At 39.5% G+C, this 21,738-nt stretch overlaps 1 protein-coding gene across 1 annotated transcript in view; it reads right to left on the bottom strand.

Annotated features, from left to right (window-relative positions):
- Positions 1-5,570: 5,570 nt before the first annotated feature.
- The window catches only part of GPR137B (G protein-coupled receptor 137B), a 58,801-nt gene continuing 42,633 nt past the window's right edge, over positions 5,571-21,738 (bottom strand). The window contains 4 exon segments of the mRNA XM_081229612.1: positions 5,571-7,917; positions 9,950-10,074; positions 18,718-18,846; positions 21,272-21,421. Of these exon segments, the coding sequence (XP_081085738.1) occupies positions 7,806-7,917; positions 9,950-10,074; positions 18,718-18,846; positions 21,272-21,421 (516 nt within the window). The 3' untranslated portion in view covers positions 5,571-7,805.

Raw genomic sequence — 21,738 nt, 5'->3', positions numbered from 1 at the left:
ACAATTACTTCTCTGTTTTTAAATACGAAAACTGAGGATAAGAGAGGCTAAGTAACTTATCCATAGTCAGACATTCTAGGTTGTGGGACTAGAATTTGAAAATAGAAAGCCTGACTCTATAGAGTCTCAGCTCAGAAGGTGGTGTATTTGTGTTAGTTTATAGTGTATTTTGTGTTAATTAGTTATAAATTGTTAGTTTATTACCATGCAACTAAACACTGGGGACTTCTGGCATCTTTTGATTGGTATTGAGTCATAAAGCTTTTTAAATATACTTATTTTATTTTTTGGAAAGGTAATAACATTCACATGGTTCAAAAACCAAACAATATACAAAGCTCTACAGTGGAACGTCGTCTTTCTTGGGCCCAACTTTCCGTACTGGGCATCCTTCCCCTGCCCTCACCATCAGTAACCTCTGTGCTTGGTTTCTTATGTTTCCATCCATACATCTTTAAGGCATATACCAACAAATACAAAAAGTCTTATTTTTTCTCTCATTTTTACCCAAAGGGTGGCATCATATACATAGTTTGCTTTTTATTCCCCCCACTTAGTTTTTCTTGGCAGACTTCCCACATCAATAGATAGCTTAATCACTTTTTTTTTTAGTAACTGCTTGGTATCCCATTATATGACTATGCAATCGTTTAATTAGCCAGTCTCTTATTAATGGGCATTTGGATTGTTTCCAGACATTGTATTTATGCCATTTTACAAATATGTAAATACGTACTTTTAAGTCTAAATTCCCCCAAATGGAATTTTTGGGTCAAAGACCATGTGCATTCATAATTTTGAAAGATATTAGACTATTGCTCTCCACAGGGGATGGCTGTCAATTCACACGCCCACCTTCAGTTGAAGGCAGTATCTGCTCCTCCACCAATACGGATGTTATTAAAAAGCTGGATTCTTGCTCTCCTGATAAGGTGCAAAATTATGTATCAGTGTATTTTAGCTTGTATTTTTCCTATCATGAATAAGGCTGACTACCTTTAATATGTTCAAGAGCCATATTTCCTTTTGTGTTCATAACTTTTACCCATCTTACTGCACTGTTGATCTTATCAATTTCTAGGAGTGCTTTATTTATTAGAGATGTTCATACTTTGACTGTAATAAGCTGTACTTTTTTTTTTTTCAGTCTGTCTTTTGACTTTGCTCATGGTGGTTTAGCCATGGAGATTTGTCTTTATGCAGTCTAATTTATTGTTTTAGTGGCTTCCAGACTTTTTTTTTTTTTTTTTTTTCTTTTTGCGGTATGCGGGCCTCTCACTGTTGTGGCCTCTCCCGTTGCGGAGCACAGGCTCCGGATGCGCAGGCCCAGCGGCCATGGCTCACGGGCCCAGCCGCTCCGCGGCATATGGGATCCTCCCAGACCGGGGCACGAACCCGTATCTCCTGCATCGGCAGGCGGACTCTCAACCACTGCGCCACCAGGGAGGCCCCAGACTTTTTGATAATTAAGAAGGCCCTCTTCACTCCACAGCAATAATTCACCTATATTTTCTTCTAGAACTTTTATGATTTTATTTTTTTTAGATTTAAATTTTGACTCCTTGGAGTGTATCCTGGCATAAAGTGCAAGTTAAGGATCCAACCTAATTTTTTCCCAGACGATTACCCAGTTAATCCAGTACCATTTATCGAACAGCTCATCTTTTTTCCTCACTAGTTTGAGATGCTATGTGTATCTCATCTAAAATCCTGGGTTCTCTATTTCATGGATCTATTCACTCCTGTACCTGTACCACATTGTTTTAACTACTCAGGGCCTATGTTTTAATACCTGGTACATTGGCCCCCTCTTATCTCCCCTGCTCCCTTTCAAAATTTTAAAATGATTTTTTTAGCGGTTCTTGTTCCATAGGAGCTTTAAAAAAAAAAAGTCCTTTAACATAAGAATCATGCTAAAAACTCTGCCCACCTCAGTGTTTTCTCTGGAGGGTTGCCCTTTTAACCACATAATGTGTCACTGTTCTTTTAATTTGATACTTCACCTGATAAAAATCTACTTTTTATTATCTGTTTTGTTAATCATTTCAGTATTCTAGTTGCCAGCTCCCAAACAGGTGAGAGCAAAGAGACAGAACGTGAGGTGCCTGTGTAGACAGAATTTCATCCCAGTGCTTCCGTTTTAAGACTTAGCTTCTAAGAATGATTTGAGAACTATCTTGCTATACAATCCTTATTTCCTTTTTTACTCCATTATGGATTCTTTGTCCAAAAGTTGGATGTCTGTCAAAGATTCATAACAAAACAGGGAGGGGCCCTTAAATGAGTATTAATCTTCTAAAATTAATATGCAGTGGATAAAAGTGCAAGTGCAAGAAGTCACCTTAAAAAAGCCCCGGCGATATCTACCAGAAGAAACAGGATTTGAATGTTCACTCACTGTTCTAGGAGCTGAACATATAGCAGTGAACAAAACAGACATATCCCTGCCATCGCATAACTTATGAGTTCTATAACCTCACTAGGTTATATCTAGTTGATAGCAAGAATGCACCCAGAGGAAGAATACAGTTGACCCTTGAACAACATGGGTTTGAACTGCACGGGTCTACTTAACATTTTCTCCAATATATACATATTACAGTACTACGTGATGCATGGTTGGTTGAATCTGCAGATTTAGAACCGGAGATACAGAGAGCTGATTATAAAGTTACATGTGGATTTCTGACTACTTGGGGGTCAGCCTCCCTAACCTTCACGATGTTCAGTAATCAACTGTGTATCAGTCGAAGAGGAATAGGTAACACAGAAACCTGTCTAGTGGAGAAGGTCCCCTCGATGTGAATGAATCTTATTTGTCTGCTTGACAGTGCCATCAAGTTGTCACAGGCTGATTAAAATCAATTAAAATCATCTACCTACCACCCCTTGGTCAGGGCAGAGTCTGCATTCACCATGCATTATTCTGATATCATTTAACTTTTCCGTGCAGATTTCCTTCACAGAATATATCTCCAAACGGGTAAGTGTTCTGCTGTCCTTTAACAGGTTTTCAGTCTGCAGACCTGAAGCCCAGACTCTAGGCTAGTGAATGCACCAAGGGGATAGCACACCAAGGATATACAGTAGCACAAATTGAATGGCGCTGGTAAAGCATTATTTGGTTATCCTAAACTCACCCTTTCTATACCTCAATCAGTGCCTTCAAGGAGCACATATGACTTGGGACTGCAAAGAAACGGGAGGGACTGTTGTAGGTTAGCAAGGGTCGTGGGAAATTGAGGGTCAGAGTCAAGAAAGGTCAGAGTGACAGGGATCAGCAGAGAAAAGAGAGAGATTTTGAAGCTCATACAGGCTGAAAAGAAACAGGTCATGGATCCAGCTGAAGAGAGCAGGCAGCTCATCTCTAGTTCTGACTAGGCTCTTAAAGTTCAGAGACAGAAAACATATTCTGGAGATAAAAGACTCTACTATTCTGAGTGGTAGGGCACCAAGCTCCAGAAGGACAGATCAGGCTTGGAGGCTAAAGAGTGAATGCTGGCAAGGTATGATTAGTCTCTAGGAAAATAGGGGGTAGGTCCCAGCGACAGGTCAAGGGATAGAGATAGAGGTACGGAATCCAGCATTAGAGGAACCAGGTAGATACCATTAGGAGCTGCTGAGTCAACAGGTTTGGACCTCAGCAGAACTTTGAAACCCCTACTTGATGACCTGGCAGCCAGTCTCAGAACCCCACACTGAATGAACCCACATCAGTGCCCAGGCCCAGAGGAGCTGAGCGACAGGTACAGGGAATGAACCCAGAGATCTAGGTTGGAGACACATGAACATCAGCTGACTTTTAAGGTATTTTGACCCTTTGGTGCAAGGGCTCTTCATAAATACATACCTGCTAAGTGCCAAGAGTAGGGTTAATGTAAGGGTGGTGCTGTGTCCACAGACTGGGCCCACAGACACAAGTACTGAGCCCAGGGTCTAGCACATAGTAGGTGCTCAATAAACACTGAATTCCACTTCCTTATCCTCATGGTCCCTTTAAAAAAATGTTTCCTCACTTTAATCAGTTTGTTTATAGTCTTTGAGAAGAATTCCACTATTTAGCTTGATCCTTTCCAAAAGCTCCTCCATCTGGACTATGAAGAGTCTTAAGTAGCATTATACAGTTAGAAATGCTTCCAATTAAAAAAATTCTCACCTATATGGAATAAAAATTAGAAATGCATATTAGATGTGTCTTTGATCAGCCCTATACTTTATCATGCAGTATTCTAAAGACATGAGCAAGTTTTTTTTTTTTTAAAGTTTCTTTATTTGGAAATCTTGATAGTTTCAAATATTTAGACCCATTTAGTTCTAATATAAGTTCATCTTTATGGTTAAAAAGTAAAAGCAATATTCTTGTAATACTATGTAAATGTAAATGAGGGCCTTTTTCTCAAAGCACTTCTCAAGCTCTAGGATTTACTAACGCTTATTCCTTTCCTCTTAATAGGGGTTTAATTGTTCAAGGCCAACAAAGAGCAGTTCTTCTGGATTTTGGTAAGAGAGAAAATTGGGGGATGCATTAGCAAGCGTGCCTGATGTAAGGAGCTAAACACAATAACCAGCATAGTCATTAGCAATGTGCCTGACACATTCAAGAAAGAACTGGCATAGCTAAATGTGACTGGTGTGTGTATACTGCAAGAATCAAAACCTCTTAGAGTCCACAGCTCTGTATGTTACACTCTGGATGTTTTAATCATCAGCTCAATTAAATGGGTTAATTGTAGAAAGGAAAAAGAGCCACTGAAGGATATCTTACAGGCAGACCTCATTTTACTGTGCTTCACTTTATTGCACTTCAGATGCTGCATTTTCTACAAATTGAAGGTCTGAGGCAACCCTGCATTGCACAAGTCTTTCGGCACCATTTTTTCAACAGCATTTGCTCACTTTGTGACTCTGTGTCACACTTTGGTAATTCTCCCAATATTTCAAACTTTTTTCATTATTACTATATTTGTTAAGGTGATCCATGATCTTTGATGTTACTACTATGACTTGCTGAAGGCTCAGATAATGGTTAACATTTTTTAGCAATATTTTTAAATTAAGGTATGTACATTGCTTTTTAAGATATAATGCTACTGCACACTTAGTAGACTACAGTGTAGTGTAAACATAACTTTTATATGCACTGGGAAACCAAAAAAATTCATGTGATTCACTTTATTGCAATGTTTTGCTTTATTGCAGTGATCTGGAACCAAACTGCAGTTATCTCCAAGGTCTGCCTGTACACAAATCAGTTGGAATTCTTTAGACAATTAACTCCATAATTAACTGTTATGCATATTTCCAGTGGATGCACAGGAACATTCAATGCAGCCTTTTAGTGTTGAATCAGACTTAGCTAAATGATGGTACAAAATTTTCAGTGATATTGCCATACTTCCCCATACTTTTTTAACGTTCAAATTATGGGAGTTTTGATTTCATCATGTTGCCTTAAAACAAGAGGACAGTTGGGTATTTTAGAACCAGTAATCACCATTCCTTGCCTTCTCTTGGCCTTTAGTATTTCACCTAGGAGTAGCTTTGTTAGTGTACTTGGCAACACAAGTAAATTAGGAAGTTAGAGGAAATTTTAATTTTCCTTTCCACACCATACATGCAACATTTCAGAGTACACATGATCATTTACTATGAGACAGTTTGTTACAATCATAGTTTTTCATATTCTAGATGTGTTTACATTACTTGTACTTTAAGGCATTACTTTTCAAAAAGGGAAGAAAAGAAAAATAGGCACTTAGAACATTTTTATCCTTTCTGATAAAAAAATAATAGTTCAAATAATACTAGCAGCTTAATCATAAAAATAGATTATGGCTTTTATCAGTTAATGCTGAGTATTTCAATTTTCTTGCCAATTATAAAAGAATAAGATATTTGTATGTCATAGGATGAGTATAATAATTGCATGATGTTTTGACCTAATATTGAAGAACTGCAGTACTTCCTGAAAGCATGATTTAAATTAGGATTTTTAAGCATTTGCTGAGTCTGCCCTTAAATTCTTCTAAGTATCACTAACAAAGATAGTATGACAAGTAGGGTGTTCTTAAAGCTATTTAGAATAACAACTTATAATATTTTAAGGTAACCTTAATAATCAGTGCAAATTTTGCTTCAGTGTAGAATTTTCCCTGGCAGTAACTGTTTTAAATACATGACCCAAATTCTTCCATATACTGAAAAGCAAGAATGTTGTGTGTGATTATGCAGGGTGAAGGTGTTGGTACACGTGAAAAACCCAATCATGACCCACTGAAAACTTGAGATCCTGATTTTTAAATACCATCAAGATAAGAGAAGCAGACTTGATCGCTGTGAAATCAGTGCCCGGAGACAAGTTATTCCTGAAGGCCAAACTGGGAAGGAAGACATCAGAAATGGGTTTCATCACGTGGGCAGAACTTACTAATATAAGTTCTTTTTCACCTGCCCCTCCCTCTGTCCCGAGATGTGAGATTTCCTAGGCAGAGCAGAAAGATACTTTCTGGTAACAATACTTCCTCTAGTACTCTAGCCTCCCTGACAGAGCCATGTACAGTCTCCTATTATAGGCAGTTTTATAACTGCAGGCCACATATGTATGTATATATATAGACTTCGAGATTTTAGAATGGCATTTATGGTTGGGGAACTACTATTTCATGACGTGTTTCACTTAAATGAAAGACAACTTAGAAGCAGCTGTCTGGAATGCCCTTTTACATGGCTGAGAGGCAGGACTCATGCTATAGGATACTGCAGTGCTACTACCATTTTAAACACGCAGCTTCCAGTGGGCTGCTTTCAGAGCTACTTAAAAAGTATTATTTTAAATATGGTTGGAAACTATAAGAAAACTGTTAGGATTCCACATAGTCTTTTGGCTCAAGGACTCAGGGTTACCTGTTATTAAACCCCTTTTGAGAACCTCTTCGTTGAGAACCTCTTCATTGTTCAGTAATGAATGTTCAGTGAGCTGGGAAAGGTGCAGTCTTGCTGAAGTCCTGAGGTAATGGGTATTAGATTCACTGGGCTAACAAACTGTGCAAAAGTCTCTGAATACAGCAGAGGAAGTTTAATAGTGTAAGTCAATTCTATCAATGTTTTTATTAACATTATCAACTTATCACTGATGGTATACATTAGTGCCCTGTTGAAAGGAGTACTAAATTTTGGCAAAATTTAGGAGATTCTGAGGAACCAACCATCTATGCCTCCAACAACTCTTAAGGAGCCAATTTACCTACTATGCAGTCTGTTGACATTCTGCTACATTGTAACTTTCAACAGTGGAGCTGCAATCGGCTTTCTAGATGTCAACTGTACTTAGAGTCTACCAGAATCTGAGCGATCTGAAGAGGTAAGGATTTGAGGAATACTTTAGTCCAAAAGCCTTTAAAAACAAAAAACAAAAAACCATCAGACCATATACTGTATACTTTTAAAGTGAATTATGCATAAAAGTCTGTGCAAACTACAACATATATTGCAGTAACGTTCTCAAAAAATCCTAGTATATTTTAGCATTAAGTTATATAAAATACATCTTTATAAAAGTACAGAATTTTTTTGAAGTTTAAATTATACTCACTGAAACAGGCAGCCAGGCTCACTTTTTAGTACTAAAATAAGGTTTTTATCAATCTAAATTATTGCTTAGTCCTATGGAGCCATCAGAAACCTGTAACAAAGAAAAATCAAGTCCTATTTCTTAAGGAAACGTGCCCTAAAAATTCAGCTGTCATTAAATTAGTCTTTCTGAAGATTTTCAACTGAGGCATCGTCCATATAACTGTTAACTGATGCTACCCATGGCTTGGTTTGTCAGGATCCAAAATTGAGTCTGGTTGTAAAGTTCCTACTTGAGCCAGGAAGCTGTTAGTTTGTTGTCCCCAATCATAGCAGTCTGGAGCAAAACTTGAAAAGAAAAAGAGAGATTTCAGTGACGTGAAACATTATGCTGACTGTTGATGACATGCCGATTTTAGGTAGACAGAACAAGGGTTTTGTATAAACCAGACAATCCCAAAGCTGTTCAAAGGAGCTTCTTGAAGCCCGTTTTCCCACTAAACAGTGCTATGCACAGTGGCTAGAAGGCCACCCACAAAAGTCACCTGAACTCTATAGAGCCCAGAAGTGTAGTAATACTGCAGCCAATCACTATGTATAACAAAACGCTTTAGCAACAAATTGTATCTGAATCCTAATGGAGAGTATAGCTCACTACCTGTGTGTCTTTTTTTTTTTAACATCTTTATTGGAGTATAATTGCTTTACAGTAGTGTTAGTTTCTGCTTTATAACAAAGTGAATCAGTTATACATACACATATGTTCCCATATCTCTTCCCTCTTGCATCTCCCTCCCCATCCCACCCCTCTAGGTGGTCACAAAGCACTGAGCTGATCTCCCTGTGCTCTGCGGCTGCTTCCCACTAGCTATCTATTTTACCTTTGGTAGTGTATATATGTCCATGCCACTCTCTCACTTTGTCCCAGCTTACCCTTCCCCCTCCCCATATCCTCAAGTCCATTCTCTAGTAGGTCTGTGTCTTTATTCCCGTCTTACCCCTAGGTTCTTCATGACTTTTTTTTTTCCCTTAGATTCCATATATATGTGTTAGCATACGGTATCTGTTTTTCTCTTTCTGACTTACTTCACTCTGTATGTCAGACTCTAGGTCCATCCTACCTGTGTGTCTTTGGACAAATAACTTCTGTGCCTCGATTTAAAAAAATTTTTTTTCTGTGCCTCAATTTTATTATCTGCTAGAATGGGAGTAATATTGGTAACTACCTTGTTGGGCTTTTGTGAGTTAATACCTGTAAAATGTTTATAACAGAATCTTACTATACAGTTAGCTCTCAATAATGTACATTACTGTTGTTTTATCATCATTATTTTCCTCTGTGTAATGGAAAGGGGATGTTTTCTTCTTCCACAGAGGCAGTGAGGGCGCCCTCAGCTGTGTCTCTTCCAGCACATGAGAGGTTAGGGCTGCTCCAGCAGGTTACAGAGGGACATACATGGCGAACAGGCAATGCCGTGGGGACTGGAGAAGAGAACAGTTTTAGGGAAGAGAGATGGGATGCCTTTTGACCTGGAGTTCACTGACTCCTTTCCCAGTATCTGTGTTCTTTACAGCTGCCGGCTGGGTGGACTGCTCTGCGCTCTTTTTCCCCCAGCACTATCATCTTTTCTTCTGTCATCTGACCAGGATTTCTCTGCTCCCTGATCCACTGAGAAAGCAAGGTATTCTCCCAGCGTTTTCTGACCCTATAACAAGGACTCCTTTCAGACCTCTTTTAAGGTTTTCTAAGGATTTTACTGTAGTAATAAAGAGCAGAAAAGCAAGCATATCTTCATCATTTTGCCCCAGGGGGAGAAAGAATTTACCTTAATATGTTAACGGTAGGTCTTTAAATTCACAAAGGATTTCATAAGATAAGCTTTCACTTCTAAAAAACACTCAGCCTGAAGCTACCCTTTCACAGGAACAGTCCAGGGGTCCTGGGAGGACGGGCAGAGTGAAGAGAGGAGCCTGGCAAGCACTAGGTCAGCCCTTTCTGCCCCTCTCGCCCCTGCTGGCCTTGAAGTCCCAGATTCACAGGTCGAGAGGGGACAGGATGATCGCTGAGCAGTGGAGTGTGGCTGAAGCATCCCTGGGCTGAAGAGTGGGAAGGGAATCCAGTAGCTACCCCACCTCCTGTTTGCAGACCGTGACCGTGGCCTTGGCAGAGGTCGTGAAGCGCATGATCTCAGGAGGTGGGTTTCGACTCTGGTTGCAGTTAGTCTTACTACTCAGATGCTTCCCCTCCTTTTTCTGTTGGCCTCACCCTACCTCCAGCTCCGGAGTTTTATGCAGGCATTTCCGTTTAGTTTGAACCCATTTCATTGGCTCAGCCCTCAGCCTCCTAACCACGCCCCTCCAGCATGAACTAAGGTCTTACCTTCCCTGAAGTCCCTGAGGGGCAATGTTCCAGGCAAGGTCATCATCACTGTCATATCTTCGAGGGTTGTCAAAGAAATAAGATCTGGGACCAAATCCATGGCTGGGGACCATTCCAGGGTTGGTCTAGAAAGACAGTGTAATGGTTCAGTGTATTTTCAGACACTGTGCCTTGCTTGAGGCAAAGATAAATAACATCTCTTTCTTGCAAGAGACTAAAGATGCTCTATCCACCTGGATGGAGGCACTTGTTCAGCTGGAGTGTTCATTTCAGTTACTTTTTAATTTAAGAGGTATTAACTTTTTCTCTTATCAGTATGGACAAAATCTTCTTTCAGAGTTCTGCTTGCAGCAGTGAATTATCACCGTTTTAATCTCTTACAGAAAAATCAGACAATACCCAAATCAGCCAAACTAGACAGTCCCAAATTAGATATAAACCTGTATAATGATGTGGGCATTCACAACAAATTAAAATAATGAAATGATGAAATTCTGAGAGAGTTTCTTATCCAGTTTCTATAATCTGCCCCTCCTGTTTCTGTCCCCAAGCTGAGTTCACCTCTCAAAAAAAATTACAGTTGTCCACAGGGGACTGGTTCTAGGACCACCCCCCAGATACCAAAATCCAAGGATGCTCAAGTCCCTTATATAAAATGATATAGTACAGTCAGTCCTCTGTATATGCGGATTCCGCATTTGTGGATTCAACCTGGCATAAAATCCCATGTTTGTTTGACATCTTTGTACATATCATTAGTGGTCTTTTTTTTTTTTTTTGGCCACACGGTGCAGCATGTGAGATCTTAGTTCCCCGATCAGGAACTGAACCCGCACTCCCTTCAGTGGAAGCACAGAGTCTTAGCCACTGGACCATCAGGGAAGTCCCTAGTGGTCTATTTAAAAGTTAACCAACAGAGTATGAAAAAAGGTTATTATAGGATGGATATCTATACGTGAATTTCTGCTTTTCTAAGACTCTTCTAGCCAAACACAGGAAGCAAAGCGGAACTTATACAAGGTGGGACACCTTCAAATTTACTATTTATAGCAGTTCAAGAATGTCTAAACAAAGAATGAAGTTGGACCCTTACCTCACACATATACAAAAAGTAACTCAAAATGGATCAAAGACCTAAACGAAAGAGTAAAAATTATAAAACTCTTAGAAGAAAATATAGGGGCAAATCTTCATGACCTACAATTTAGCAGAGGATTCTTAGATATGACACCAAAAACATGAGCAACAAACCAAAAAAACAGATAAACTGGACTTCAAAATTAAAAATATTTTTCCGTCAAAAGATACCATCAAATGAAAAGACAGCCACAGAATGAGAAAATATTTGCAAATCATATATCTTTACAAGGGGCTTATATCTAAAATATATAAAGGACTCATAACTCAATGGTAAAAAGACAACTCAAAAGTGGGCAGGGGGCTTCCCTGGTGGCGCAGTGGTTGAGAGTCCGCCTGCCGATGCAGGGGACACGGGTTCGTGCCCCGGTCTGGGAAGATCCCACATGCCGCAGAGCGGCTGGGCCCATGAGCCATGGCCGTTGAGCCTGCGCATCCGGAGCCTGTGCTCCACAACAGGAGAGGCCACAACAGTGAGAGGCCCACATACCGCAAAAAAAAAAAAAAAAAAAAAAAGTGGGCAGGGAATTCCCTGGCGGTCCAGTGGTTAGGACTCTGCACTCACTGCTAAGCATCCAGGTTCAATCCCTGGTTGGGGAACGAAGATCCCGCAAGCCACGCACTTCAGCCAAAGAAAAATAGAAATTTTTTTTTAAAGTGGGCAAAAGATCTGAATAGACATTTTTCCAAGGAAGATATACAAATGGCCCATAAGTACATAAAAAATGCTTGACATCATTAGTCATCAGGGAAATACAAATCAAAAGCCACAATGAGATCTCTATCAGGGCATCCTGAATCAAAAAGTTAGATAACAGCAAGTGCTGGGGAGGATGACTACTGGGAATGCGGAATGGTGCACTCCCTGTGGGAAGCGGTCTGTCAGTTTCTCAAAAAGTTAAACCTAGAGTTACCAAATGACCCAGCAACTGCACTCCTAGATATATACCCAAGACACATGAAGACATATGTACAGAAACTTGTACATGAATGTTCATAGTAGCATTATTCATAAGTAGCCAAAAGACATAAACAACCCGAATATCCATCAGTGGATGAATAAACAAGATGTGGCACATCCATGCAAAGAAATATTAACTGGCCATAAAAAGGAACGAAGTACTAATACATACTACAATTTGGATGAACCTTGAAAACATTATGCTAAGTAGAAGAAGCCGGTGACAGAAAATGGCATCCTGTATGATCCCATTCATATCAAAGTTCAGAATAGGGAAATCTATATTCACAGAAAGTAGATTAGTAGTCGCTTGGGGGCAGGGGGATGGGGAGTGATAGATAAGAGTATGAAGTTTCTTTCTGAGGTGATAAAAATGTTCTAAAAACTGTGGTGATGATTGCACATACCTGAATATACCAAAAACCACTGAATTATACACGTGAAATGGGTGAATTGTTTGGTATGGGAATTATATCTCAATAAAGCAATTTAAAAAAATATATATATATATATATGAAATGGAGAGGGGATTCTCAAACCTTACAGTGTGCATTCATATCACTTGAGTACTTAATAAATTATTTAAAATGTGGATTCCCAGAACCTATCCCAGAGATTCTGAACTGGGTCCAGAGCATGGCCTAAGCATCAGTACTTACACCAAGCACCCCTCAGGATTCTGACGTGGATGGCAAAGAGCCACACATCGAGTATACTGTTACACCAGCTCTAGTGACGACGCCAAGTGTAGAGGCTGGTTTATACCAACTGTATTTTGGATACAAATGGTAGTTAACTTTTTTTAAAACGCCCTACCTGCAGTATGTGCTTTTTTAAAGTCAATGAGTATGAGTTAAATTATAAATCTCCCCCAAAAGAATATTTGACCTTTTTCTCCAAGCAATTACAGAAGTTACAGATAGTAATAGATTACTGAGTCATTAGGAATTTAATTTCTTCTCCAAATGTTATTATGCCAAATAAAGCCACAGTGCAGCACAGAATTAAAATCATGGACTTAGTATGTGAAGTCAAATAAACAAGTCACAAAAAGAAACAAAAGAAAAATAAAATAAAATCATGGACTTAGGAGCCAGGCTGCCTTGGTTTGAATCCCAGCTCTGCCTCCTACTAGCCATGGGGATCTTAAGCCTGAGTTTCCTCATCTCAAAATGAGTATAATACTAGATTTTACCTCACAGAGCTATTGTGAGGATTAAAGAATTTAATATATTTAAAGTGCTTAGAACAGTGCCTAGCATCTATAAATGCTATATAACTGTTAGCTATTTTTAGCAAGTTCTGTATATAATAATGGCATTAACCCTGGTTGCCTTGCCCAAGGGTATTTTATGAACACTGGTGCTTCACCAAGCCAGATATGACACTCAACACCTGCTAATGAGACTTAACTTCCTGAGTATGATATAAAAATGGGAAAGGCTTTTCTATTTATGATTTTGTACCATGAATTCACTCCCTCAGGATGCATTAGGAGATAATGTCCTTTAGGGCATAAAGAATCATTTTAATTCGCTAACATGCTACTGTAGATGAGCAGTTATCAGTGTGGTCCACGGACTGCTGGAGGCCCCCCGAGATGCTTTCAAGAATTGACAGGGTCATACCTATTTACATAATTAGCATATTAAGATTCTATTTGCCTTTTCCATTGTGTTCACGTTGGCACCAATGGCACAAAAGCAGTAAAACTGCTGGTGCTTTAGCAGATTTCAAAGCAGTGGCACCAACTGCGCTGGTAGTTACCAGGTTCTTCCCCCACTACACAATCACAGTTAGAAAAAGGTTCACTTAAGATGGTCTTAATGAAGCAGGAAAAACTGACCAATTTTATTATAAGGAAAAGAACCTGTACAACTCTGAGCTGTAGCTACTTCCTTCATGCAACTTGAAAAGTCATGACCACCATGGTTTCTCAGATGTGGGCATCTGGCAGACACTGTCTCAAAAGTGAATGAACTGAGCTGTCAATTCAAGGAAAACACATGACAGTATTTGTTGCCACTGATCAAATTTGAGCATTGAAGCAAAAATTAAAGCTTTGGAAAACCTGTATTCCCCACCGTGAGCTGGGCAGCTTCCCAATATTTAAAGATTTTTCTGATGATCAGTGGTAATATTAATGAATGATATATATATTTTTTGATATTGTATAATAAAAACTTAACTTTTGGAAGATCCGTATAACTCAATAAATGAGAATTTTCCAAATGACCAACACATGGTATTAAATACAAAACCATGCATTGGTAAAAGATCCATTCAAACTGCAAGGTAAGCCAATGGATGTTAATGTCTAACACAACCTTTAAAGTTCACTGATATGGTTTTAGATTCCATATTGCAGCTAACTTTTAAGAAATCACAACTTGTCGAGTTCGAGTGTAAGTTAAAGAATATTCACAATTATGCTAATAAAAAAGCTATTACAATACTCATTTTTGCAACTATGTATCTCTGTGAAGCTGGATCTTCTTCATATACTTCGACCAACACAACGTATCACTACAGACTGAATGCAGCAGCAGATATGAGAATCCAGCTGTCTTCTATTAACCCAGACATTAAAAAGAGTCACAGAATTTTAAAACAATGCTACTCTTCTCACTAATTTGTTTTGGGAAATATAGTTCTTTTTCATAAAAAAATTTTATGGTAACGTTATAGGTTTATTATTTACAATGAATTAATAAATGAGCATTCAAAATTTTTCTCACACACATACACACCTCCAAACAAACTTTTTGGAGTCCTCAATTTATCAGTGTAACCCCAAATAGCCAAAGCAACCTTGAGCAAAAAGAACAAAGCCAGCAGCATCACGTCCCCTGATTTCAAACTATATTATGAAGGTATATCAAAACAGTAAGATACTGGCATAGAAACAGATCAATAGAACAGTATAGAGAGCCCAGAAAGAAACCTAAGAATATATGGTCAATTAATTTACAACAAAGCAGCCAAGAACATACAATGGGGAAAGCACAGTCTCTTAAATAAGTGGTGCTGGGAAAACTGGACCACTATCTTACACCATGCACAAAAATTAACTCAAAAGGGATGAAGGGGACTTCCCTGGTGGTGCAGTGGTTAAGAATCCGCCTGCCAACGCAGGGGACACGGGTTCGAGCCCTGGTCCGGAAAGATCCCGCAGAGCAACTAAGCCTGTGCGCCACAACTACTGAGCCTGTGCGCCACAACTACTGAAGCCCATGCACCTAGAGCCCGTGCTCCGCCACAAGAGAAGCCACTGCAATGAGAAGCCCGTGCACCGCAACGAAGAGTAGCCCCCGCTTACCGCAACTAGAGAAAGCCCACGCGCAGCAACGAAGACCCAACACAGCCAAAAATAAATAAATAAATATTTTTTAAAAAAGGGATGAAAGACTTGAAATCACAGAACTCCTAGAAAAAACATAGGCAATAACGTCCTTGACATCAGTCTTGACGATTTTTGGATCTGACTCCAAAAGCAAAGGAAACAAAAGCAAAAATATACAACTGGGACTACATGAAACTAAAAAGCTTCTGCACACCAGAGGAAACCATCAACAAAATGAAAAGGCAACCTACTGAATGGTAGAAAATATTGGCAAATCCTAGATCTGATAAGGGGTTGATATACAAAATATATAAAGAACTCATACAACTCAATAGCAAAACAAAAACAAAACACCACAACCTGATTTTAAAATGGACAGAGGATCTGAACATTTTTCCAAAGAAGATGGCCAACTGGTTACATGAAAAGATGCTCAATGTCATTAATGATCGGGGAAATAAAAATCAAAACCACAATCAGTATCATTGCATATCTGTCAGAATGGCTATAATCAAAAAAAAAAAAAAGTGTTGGCGAGGATGTGGAGGAAAGGGAATCCTTGAATACATGTGCACTGCTGGTGGGAATGTAAATTGGTGCAGCCACTATGGAGGTTCCTCAAAAAATTAAAAACAGAACTACCACAATCCAGCAATTTCTCTCTTGCATATTTATCTGAAGAAAACAAAAACACTAATTCAAAAAGATACATATACCCCCATGTTCACTGCAGCATTATTTACAATAGTCAAGATGTGGGAACAACCCAAGTGTCCACCAATGCATGGATGGATAAAGAAAATGTGATACACACACACTAGAAATATTCAGCCATAAAAAGAATGAAATCTCCTGATAAACCATAATGGAAAAGAATATGAAAAAGAATACATATATGTATAACTGAGTCACTGCTATACAGCAGAAATTAACACAACATTGTAAATCAACTATACTTCAATAAAATTTTTAAAAAAGAAAAAAGAATGAAATCTCGCCATTTGCAAAAATATGGTTGGACCTTGAGGGCATTATGTTATGAAATAAGTCAACTAAAAAAAGGCAAAAAGAAAAAGGTAAATACCATATGATCTCACTTATATGTGGAATCTAAAAACAAACAAACCGAAGCTCACAAATATAGAAAACAGACTGGTGGTTGCCTGAGGTTGGAGGTGGGTGAAATGGGTGAAGAAAGTCAAAAGATACAAACTTCCAGTTATAAAATGAATAAGTCATGGGGATCCATGTACAACATGGTGACTATAGTTAATACTGTATTGCATATTTGAAATTAGTTATAAGAATGGATCTTGGGGCTTCCCTGGTGGCACAGTGGTTGAGAGTCCACCTGCCAATGCAGGGGACACGAGTTCGTGCCCCAATCTGGGAAGATCCCACATACCACGGAGCGGCTGGGCCCGTGAGCCATGGCCGCTGAGCCTGCATGTCCGGAGCCTGTACTCCGCAACGGGAGAGGCCACAGCAGTGAGAGGCCCACGTACCGCAAAAAAAAAAAAAAAGAATGGATCTTGAAAGTTCCTACTGCAAGAAAAAAAATTAATAAGCTATGTGTGGTGACACATTAGTTGGACGTATTGTGGTGATCATTTTGCAATATATATAAATATCAAATTGTTATACTGTAAACCTAAAACGAATATGTTATATCAATTATATCTCAATAAAAACAAACAAAACAAATAATAATGTATCAGTGTAAAGTGTCCTGACGCCAAAAAGTTTGGGAACCACTGCTCCAGATAATACCCTAAACAGTAAATATATTCAAACACAATAGCCAAGTAACTCTATACACATACACAGAGAGTGTGTTAAGGCTGACATGTTTCCCTGGACAATGAGACGTAAGAGTACAAATGAGACTATCCCTATTATTCTGTATTCACTTAATAAAATAGTACTTTGAAACTCAACCAGGATGATTCTTTATACTATTTCTTTTTTTTCTTTCATTTTAATCAACAGAGATGTGATGGAAAGAACATTAAATATCAAGAGAAAAAAAATTGTACTTTGAACGACAGTCTTTCACCCCTTAGGACTCAGATGTGCACTCTCTCCTTCAGGCTGCCTTGGGTTTAGGGAGTGTAGTTCCCAAGCCTCTGTCACACTAGGAAGTGGTGAGAAGGCCCATGGAGCCGAGGAGAAGCACAGTGAGCACAGGGATATTTGTTAAGAGGCTCTTTCCAGAAAGCTTCAACTGTCTGTCTTCAGAGAAGGAAAGAAAACAAGGCACTAGACTCTGGCCTGGGGTCCCCTGCCCACCTTCCCCATGTTTCTCTGCCACTGATGGGGAAGCATTTGGGTCTGACTTTACAGAAGCCTCCAGGTGTTCCCAATGCTGGTAAAGGTCAGACAGAGCACAGAACTGCTGTCCTGAAGCTAAAAATAATAAAAGGCGAGGAAACTGACTCTCAGATCTAGAAAACAGTGCCCACACACTCTGTCTCCAAGGGCCCATGGTCAGGCTGTGCTTCTCCACTACCCACCCTGCTCCAGTATTACTTTTTTTTTTTTTTTCCCTATTCCTGGCTCACTAGTGACTATCCAGAGATGAATAAGAAAACAAAACAAAAGACAAGATAAAACATAAAACAGGTTACTGTATCTATGCTTTCCCTGCCACCCACACTTTGCTTCCATTGGCCAAAAACCGTTCAGTATACTTTTCTGTGGGCTTCACAGATGAGTGATTCAAAATCCTACCACTGGTTCCTATGGATGGGATAATTCAGGGAGCAAAGCTTCCAGGAGCCTCCCCACTCTACTGGGTTTGGCATTTTCTATCCCACCCCCATAAAGACATTTATATGAAGCTGGTTGAGCAGAAACTTGACCAAATTGGGGGAGTGACTTTAGCATTCTTCACAATAAGGTTGTATCTCCCTATCACTCCACCCCCTAATCACCAACCAGCACAACACAGGAGTGAAGAGCTGAATTACCATTCTCTATTTCCCTTTGCTAAAATAAAGCTTCTATCTTTGGTTCACAGCAAGTCAAGGCTCAAATACTAGTGAGGTGGCTGTTTCATTAGGAAAAAAAAGTTAATCACTATCTCCAGGCCTCAAGATGCAACTTAAATTTTTTTTTTTTTGTAAAATAAAGCTAAACTGAAAAACAAATTTCCCTCAAAAGATAATTAAGGGAAAAGAAAGTCTCAATTAAATAGACAAGGAACTTTTCATATCAGAATAGGATGGAAGAGGCTCTCTATTGAAAAATCTAAGAAAAAATTCCAACTGTATGCTTTGTGATTAGAATTAGGAGATGTCTTCTGCAAATACAAAGTGGTTTACTTACAAGGTCCTTCGCAGAATTTCTAACTCGAAAGAAGTAGACTACTAAGGTGGTAGGTAAGAGTTCCCACACAAAGAGGACCACTCCGAATACTATGTATCCGGCATCTCCCAGCTGATTCTTCAAGTCTGCCTGTTGAAAAGAGAAGAAAATAAGAGAGTCACTAGGTTGAGGGCAGAGGAAATAAGCTTGATTTGATTCTTTCTAACATGACAGAGACTAATAAATCTAATACAGTGTAATTCTTTCCCCCAAAAATGTGCATGTTGAAATCAGATACTACTAATGGTCCAGACCTCAGGTGGGGAGTTATTTAAACCAGACAGGATAGATAATTATCTTCTTCAAAATATTCAAAGACAGATACTGCCAATCTCTGAGGTTTTATTCCTTCACCCTCCAAGAATCTTCCTTACATCCAAATTAAGTCTCTAAGCTGATTTTCTTTTCTTCAACAGCTGAGTAATGAGAATGTTCTGTTGCCTTCTCCCGGTTCTTAAGAGCAGTGTATCATGTGTTACCCTTGGTCTCATCCTTGGGATAAACGTGTCAGTTTTTAAACTTCTCTTCACATTAACCACATCCTATGATTTACCCTTTAAAGCTTTACTGCAGGCTAGATTGTCTAGAAAAAAATTCTCCGAGTCCAGGATGGTTACATGCCAGACCCGTGAGATGGCTGAGTGGACGTGGCGTAGCAGTGCTCTCCCCTCTGTAGGGCAGAGGCAAGGTGTGTGAGGTTGTTTCTGGGCAAGTCGATCAGAAAGGCCATCATCTCAAAGGAAGACTGCACCAACATCAAACCATAAAGGGCCAACCCCCTGCAGAATCCTTTTGCCTTCCCTACTACACCGTGTGTAAAGTACAGTAGCCGAAACCAATCGTGCTCTTCTTCGGAAAGATTACTCTCACACTCTGCATCTCAAATTCTACTTACATGTCTCCAAAGTGTGTTGTGTGTGCTTCTTCCATTCTACATAAATAACCCGCAACTTGGGGCCGTCTGTTTGGCTTGCTCCTAGATTATTTTGGCTGCAACACATAGATCTAGATATGTATAAATAAATAGATATCCCCCAAACAACAGAATTTTTTAAATTGTGATATTTTAAGTTCGTTATAACTATAAGCTCTTAATTGAAAGAAACGTTGAAATAATTATTTTGTTTTAAAACCAAATCTCTGTTGTTTAATGGGGACAGAGTCTCCATTTGGGAAGATGAAGAAGTTCTGGAGATGGATGTTGGTGATGGCTGCACAACAGTGTCAAGGTACTGAATGCCTCTGAACTGGACACTTACAAATGATTAAAACGGTCGATTGTATTGTATATTTTACCACAATAAAAATCCTCTATGTATTATGAGTAAGTTTCTAGTTGATCGTTGTTGAACGTTTAGATCTTTATGTGTTTGATTTTTCACAACAGGACAGAGCTTCAGCAGTGCTTTGCCCACCTTCCCCCCATCCTGTATTTGTGCTGTTCGTCTGGGTGAGGCCGGCGGTGGTTATTGTGGTGGTTTTTATCCTTTCTAATTATAACATCTTGCATGTGCCTCTCCTGGATTTCATCGTGTCCTCACAGTTTTAACTTATCATGGTCACTTTATTCTTTCCTCCAGAGTCACAATTCAGTGCAATTCAGTGCAAGGTTTGAGCACTTGGGATTTTAGAAGTGGATTTGTCTAGAGTTGGGTATTCAGTGTTTTTCCAGGAAAATCTCAGGAGCGTTTGCCATTCAATCCAAGAGACTCCTACTACAGACGTTTCTATTTCTTTATTGTAATGGCTTATCTGTGTGGCTCTTTTCCTCAGCAGACACACACTCCTACTGGGAGGCTTAGGTCTGTTCTTTTTTGTGTCCCCAGCACTTTGCCCAGGGCTGGAGACAAAGAATCGATATTTCTCAAATGAGAGAACACTAATTCTCATTCTTTTTTATTTTGAGCTTTTGTGAAGATGGATGCCATATTATATTTCACTACCTCTGTTCATTTGTTTTATAATTTATGAATTTCTAGAATACATTATAAAAAAAGAAAGAGTTTCATATTGAGATATAAAATGGGCTCTTACTAACACCTTAATATTCTTGGTCACTTTTGTCTAGATTTCCTCAAATGCTATTAGTTTACATGCTCCATTAAAAAAAACTTCATAATTTTATGTATTTTCTGAAACCTGGATACAATTTGTTTTTACCTTTGCAAATTTCACCCTTTAATAACATCATATTACATTTATATGAAAGCACTTAAAAAATTTAAGTACTGCTTGACAAAAGCCCCAGAAAGTAGAAAGGAGAAGGAAGTGTGTGTGTGTGTGTGTATGTGTGTGTGTGTGTGTTTCCTAGTTTTCTCAGAAGACGTGAGCTGGAACAAGGCAGGAACTATGATCCCACTTTACAGGTAAGGGTGCAGACACCACCCAGGTAAGTGACTCTCAAGGTCACCCAGCTATTTAGCAGCAGAATCAAGGAGCTTACACCTCTCTGCCACGTGGGATGCTGCAAAGCAAAAAGCCACCAATCAGGTGGCCCTCGTCGGCGCCCACTGACCTGGTCTGACACATTGTACCAGTCGTAATCAAAGGAATGGACATTCTTGCTCTGAGAAAACGACAGGATGAACAGGTTGTAGCAGGCTCGGGAGGCGTAGAGCAGGATGACGGTCACACCGACGGCAGTCACCTGACACACGGAGGAGCCCTGGAAGAGGAGGAGCCATGAGGGGGGCGCCCGTTCCAGGCCCAGGACCCCAGCCCCCTCCCAGAACACGGGCTGTGTTCGGACCTGCTAAAGCTTCGATCTCAGAGGCACTGCCGTCTCCTCCGAGCTTCTCCTCCACCCTCAGACCTTAAACCCAACTGCAAACCTCACCTCACGCCACACCCATCCCAAACTTCAAATTATCTTCATAGAGATGCTTCAAAACCTGGGACTTGATCTGGAGATGCCTGAAAATAGGAGCCATTTGCCTAAGGCCTAGGTTTGGAAGAACAAGAAAGTCAGATGGCTTATTTGGT

The sequence above is a fragment of the Mesoplodon bidens genome (assembly GCF_964165515.1).
Source record: "Mesoplodon bidens genome assembly, chromosome: 1".
Lineage (NCBI taxonomy): Eukaryota > Metazoa > Chordata > Mammalia > Artiodactyla > Ziphiidae > Mesoplodon > Mesoplodon bidens.
The sequence above is the reverse complement of the archived record's forward strand: the minus strand, read 5'-3'. Positions and strand labels throughout refer to the sequence as shown.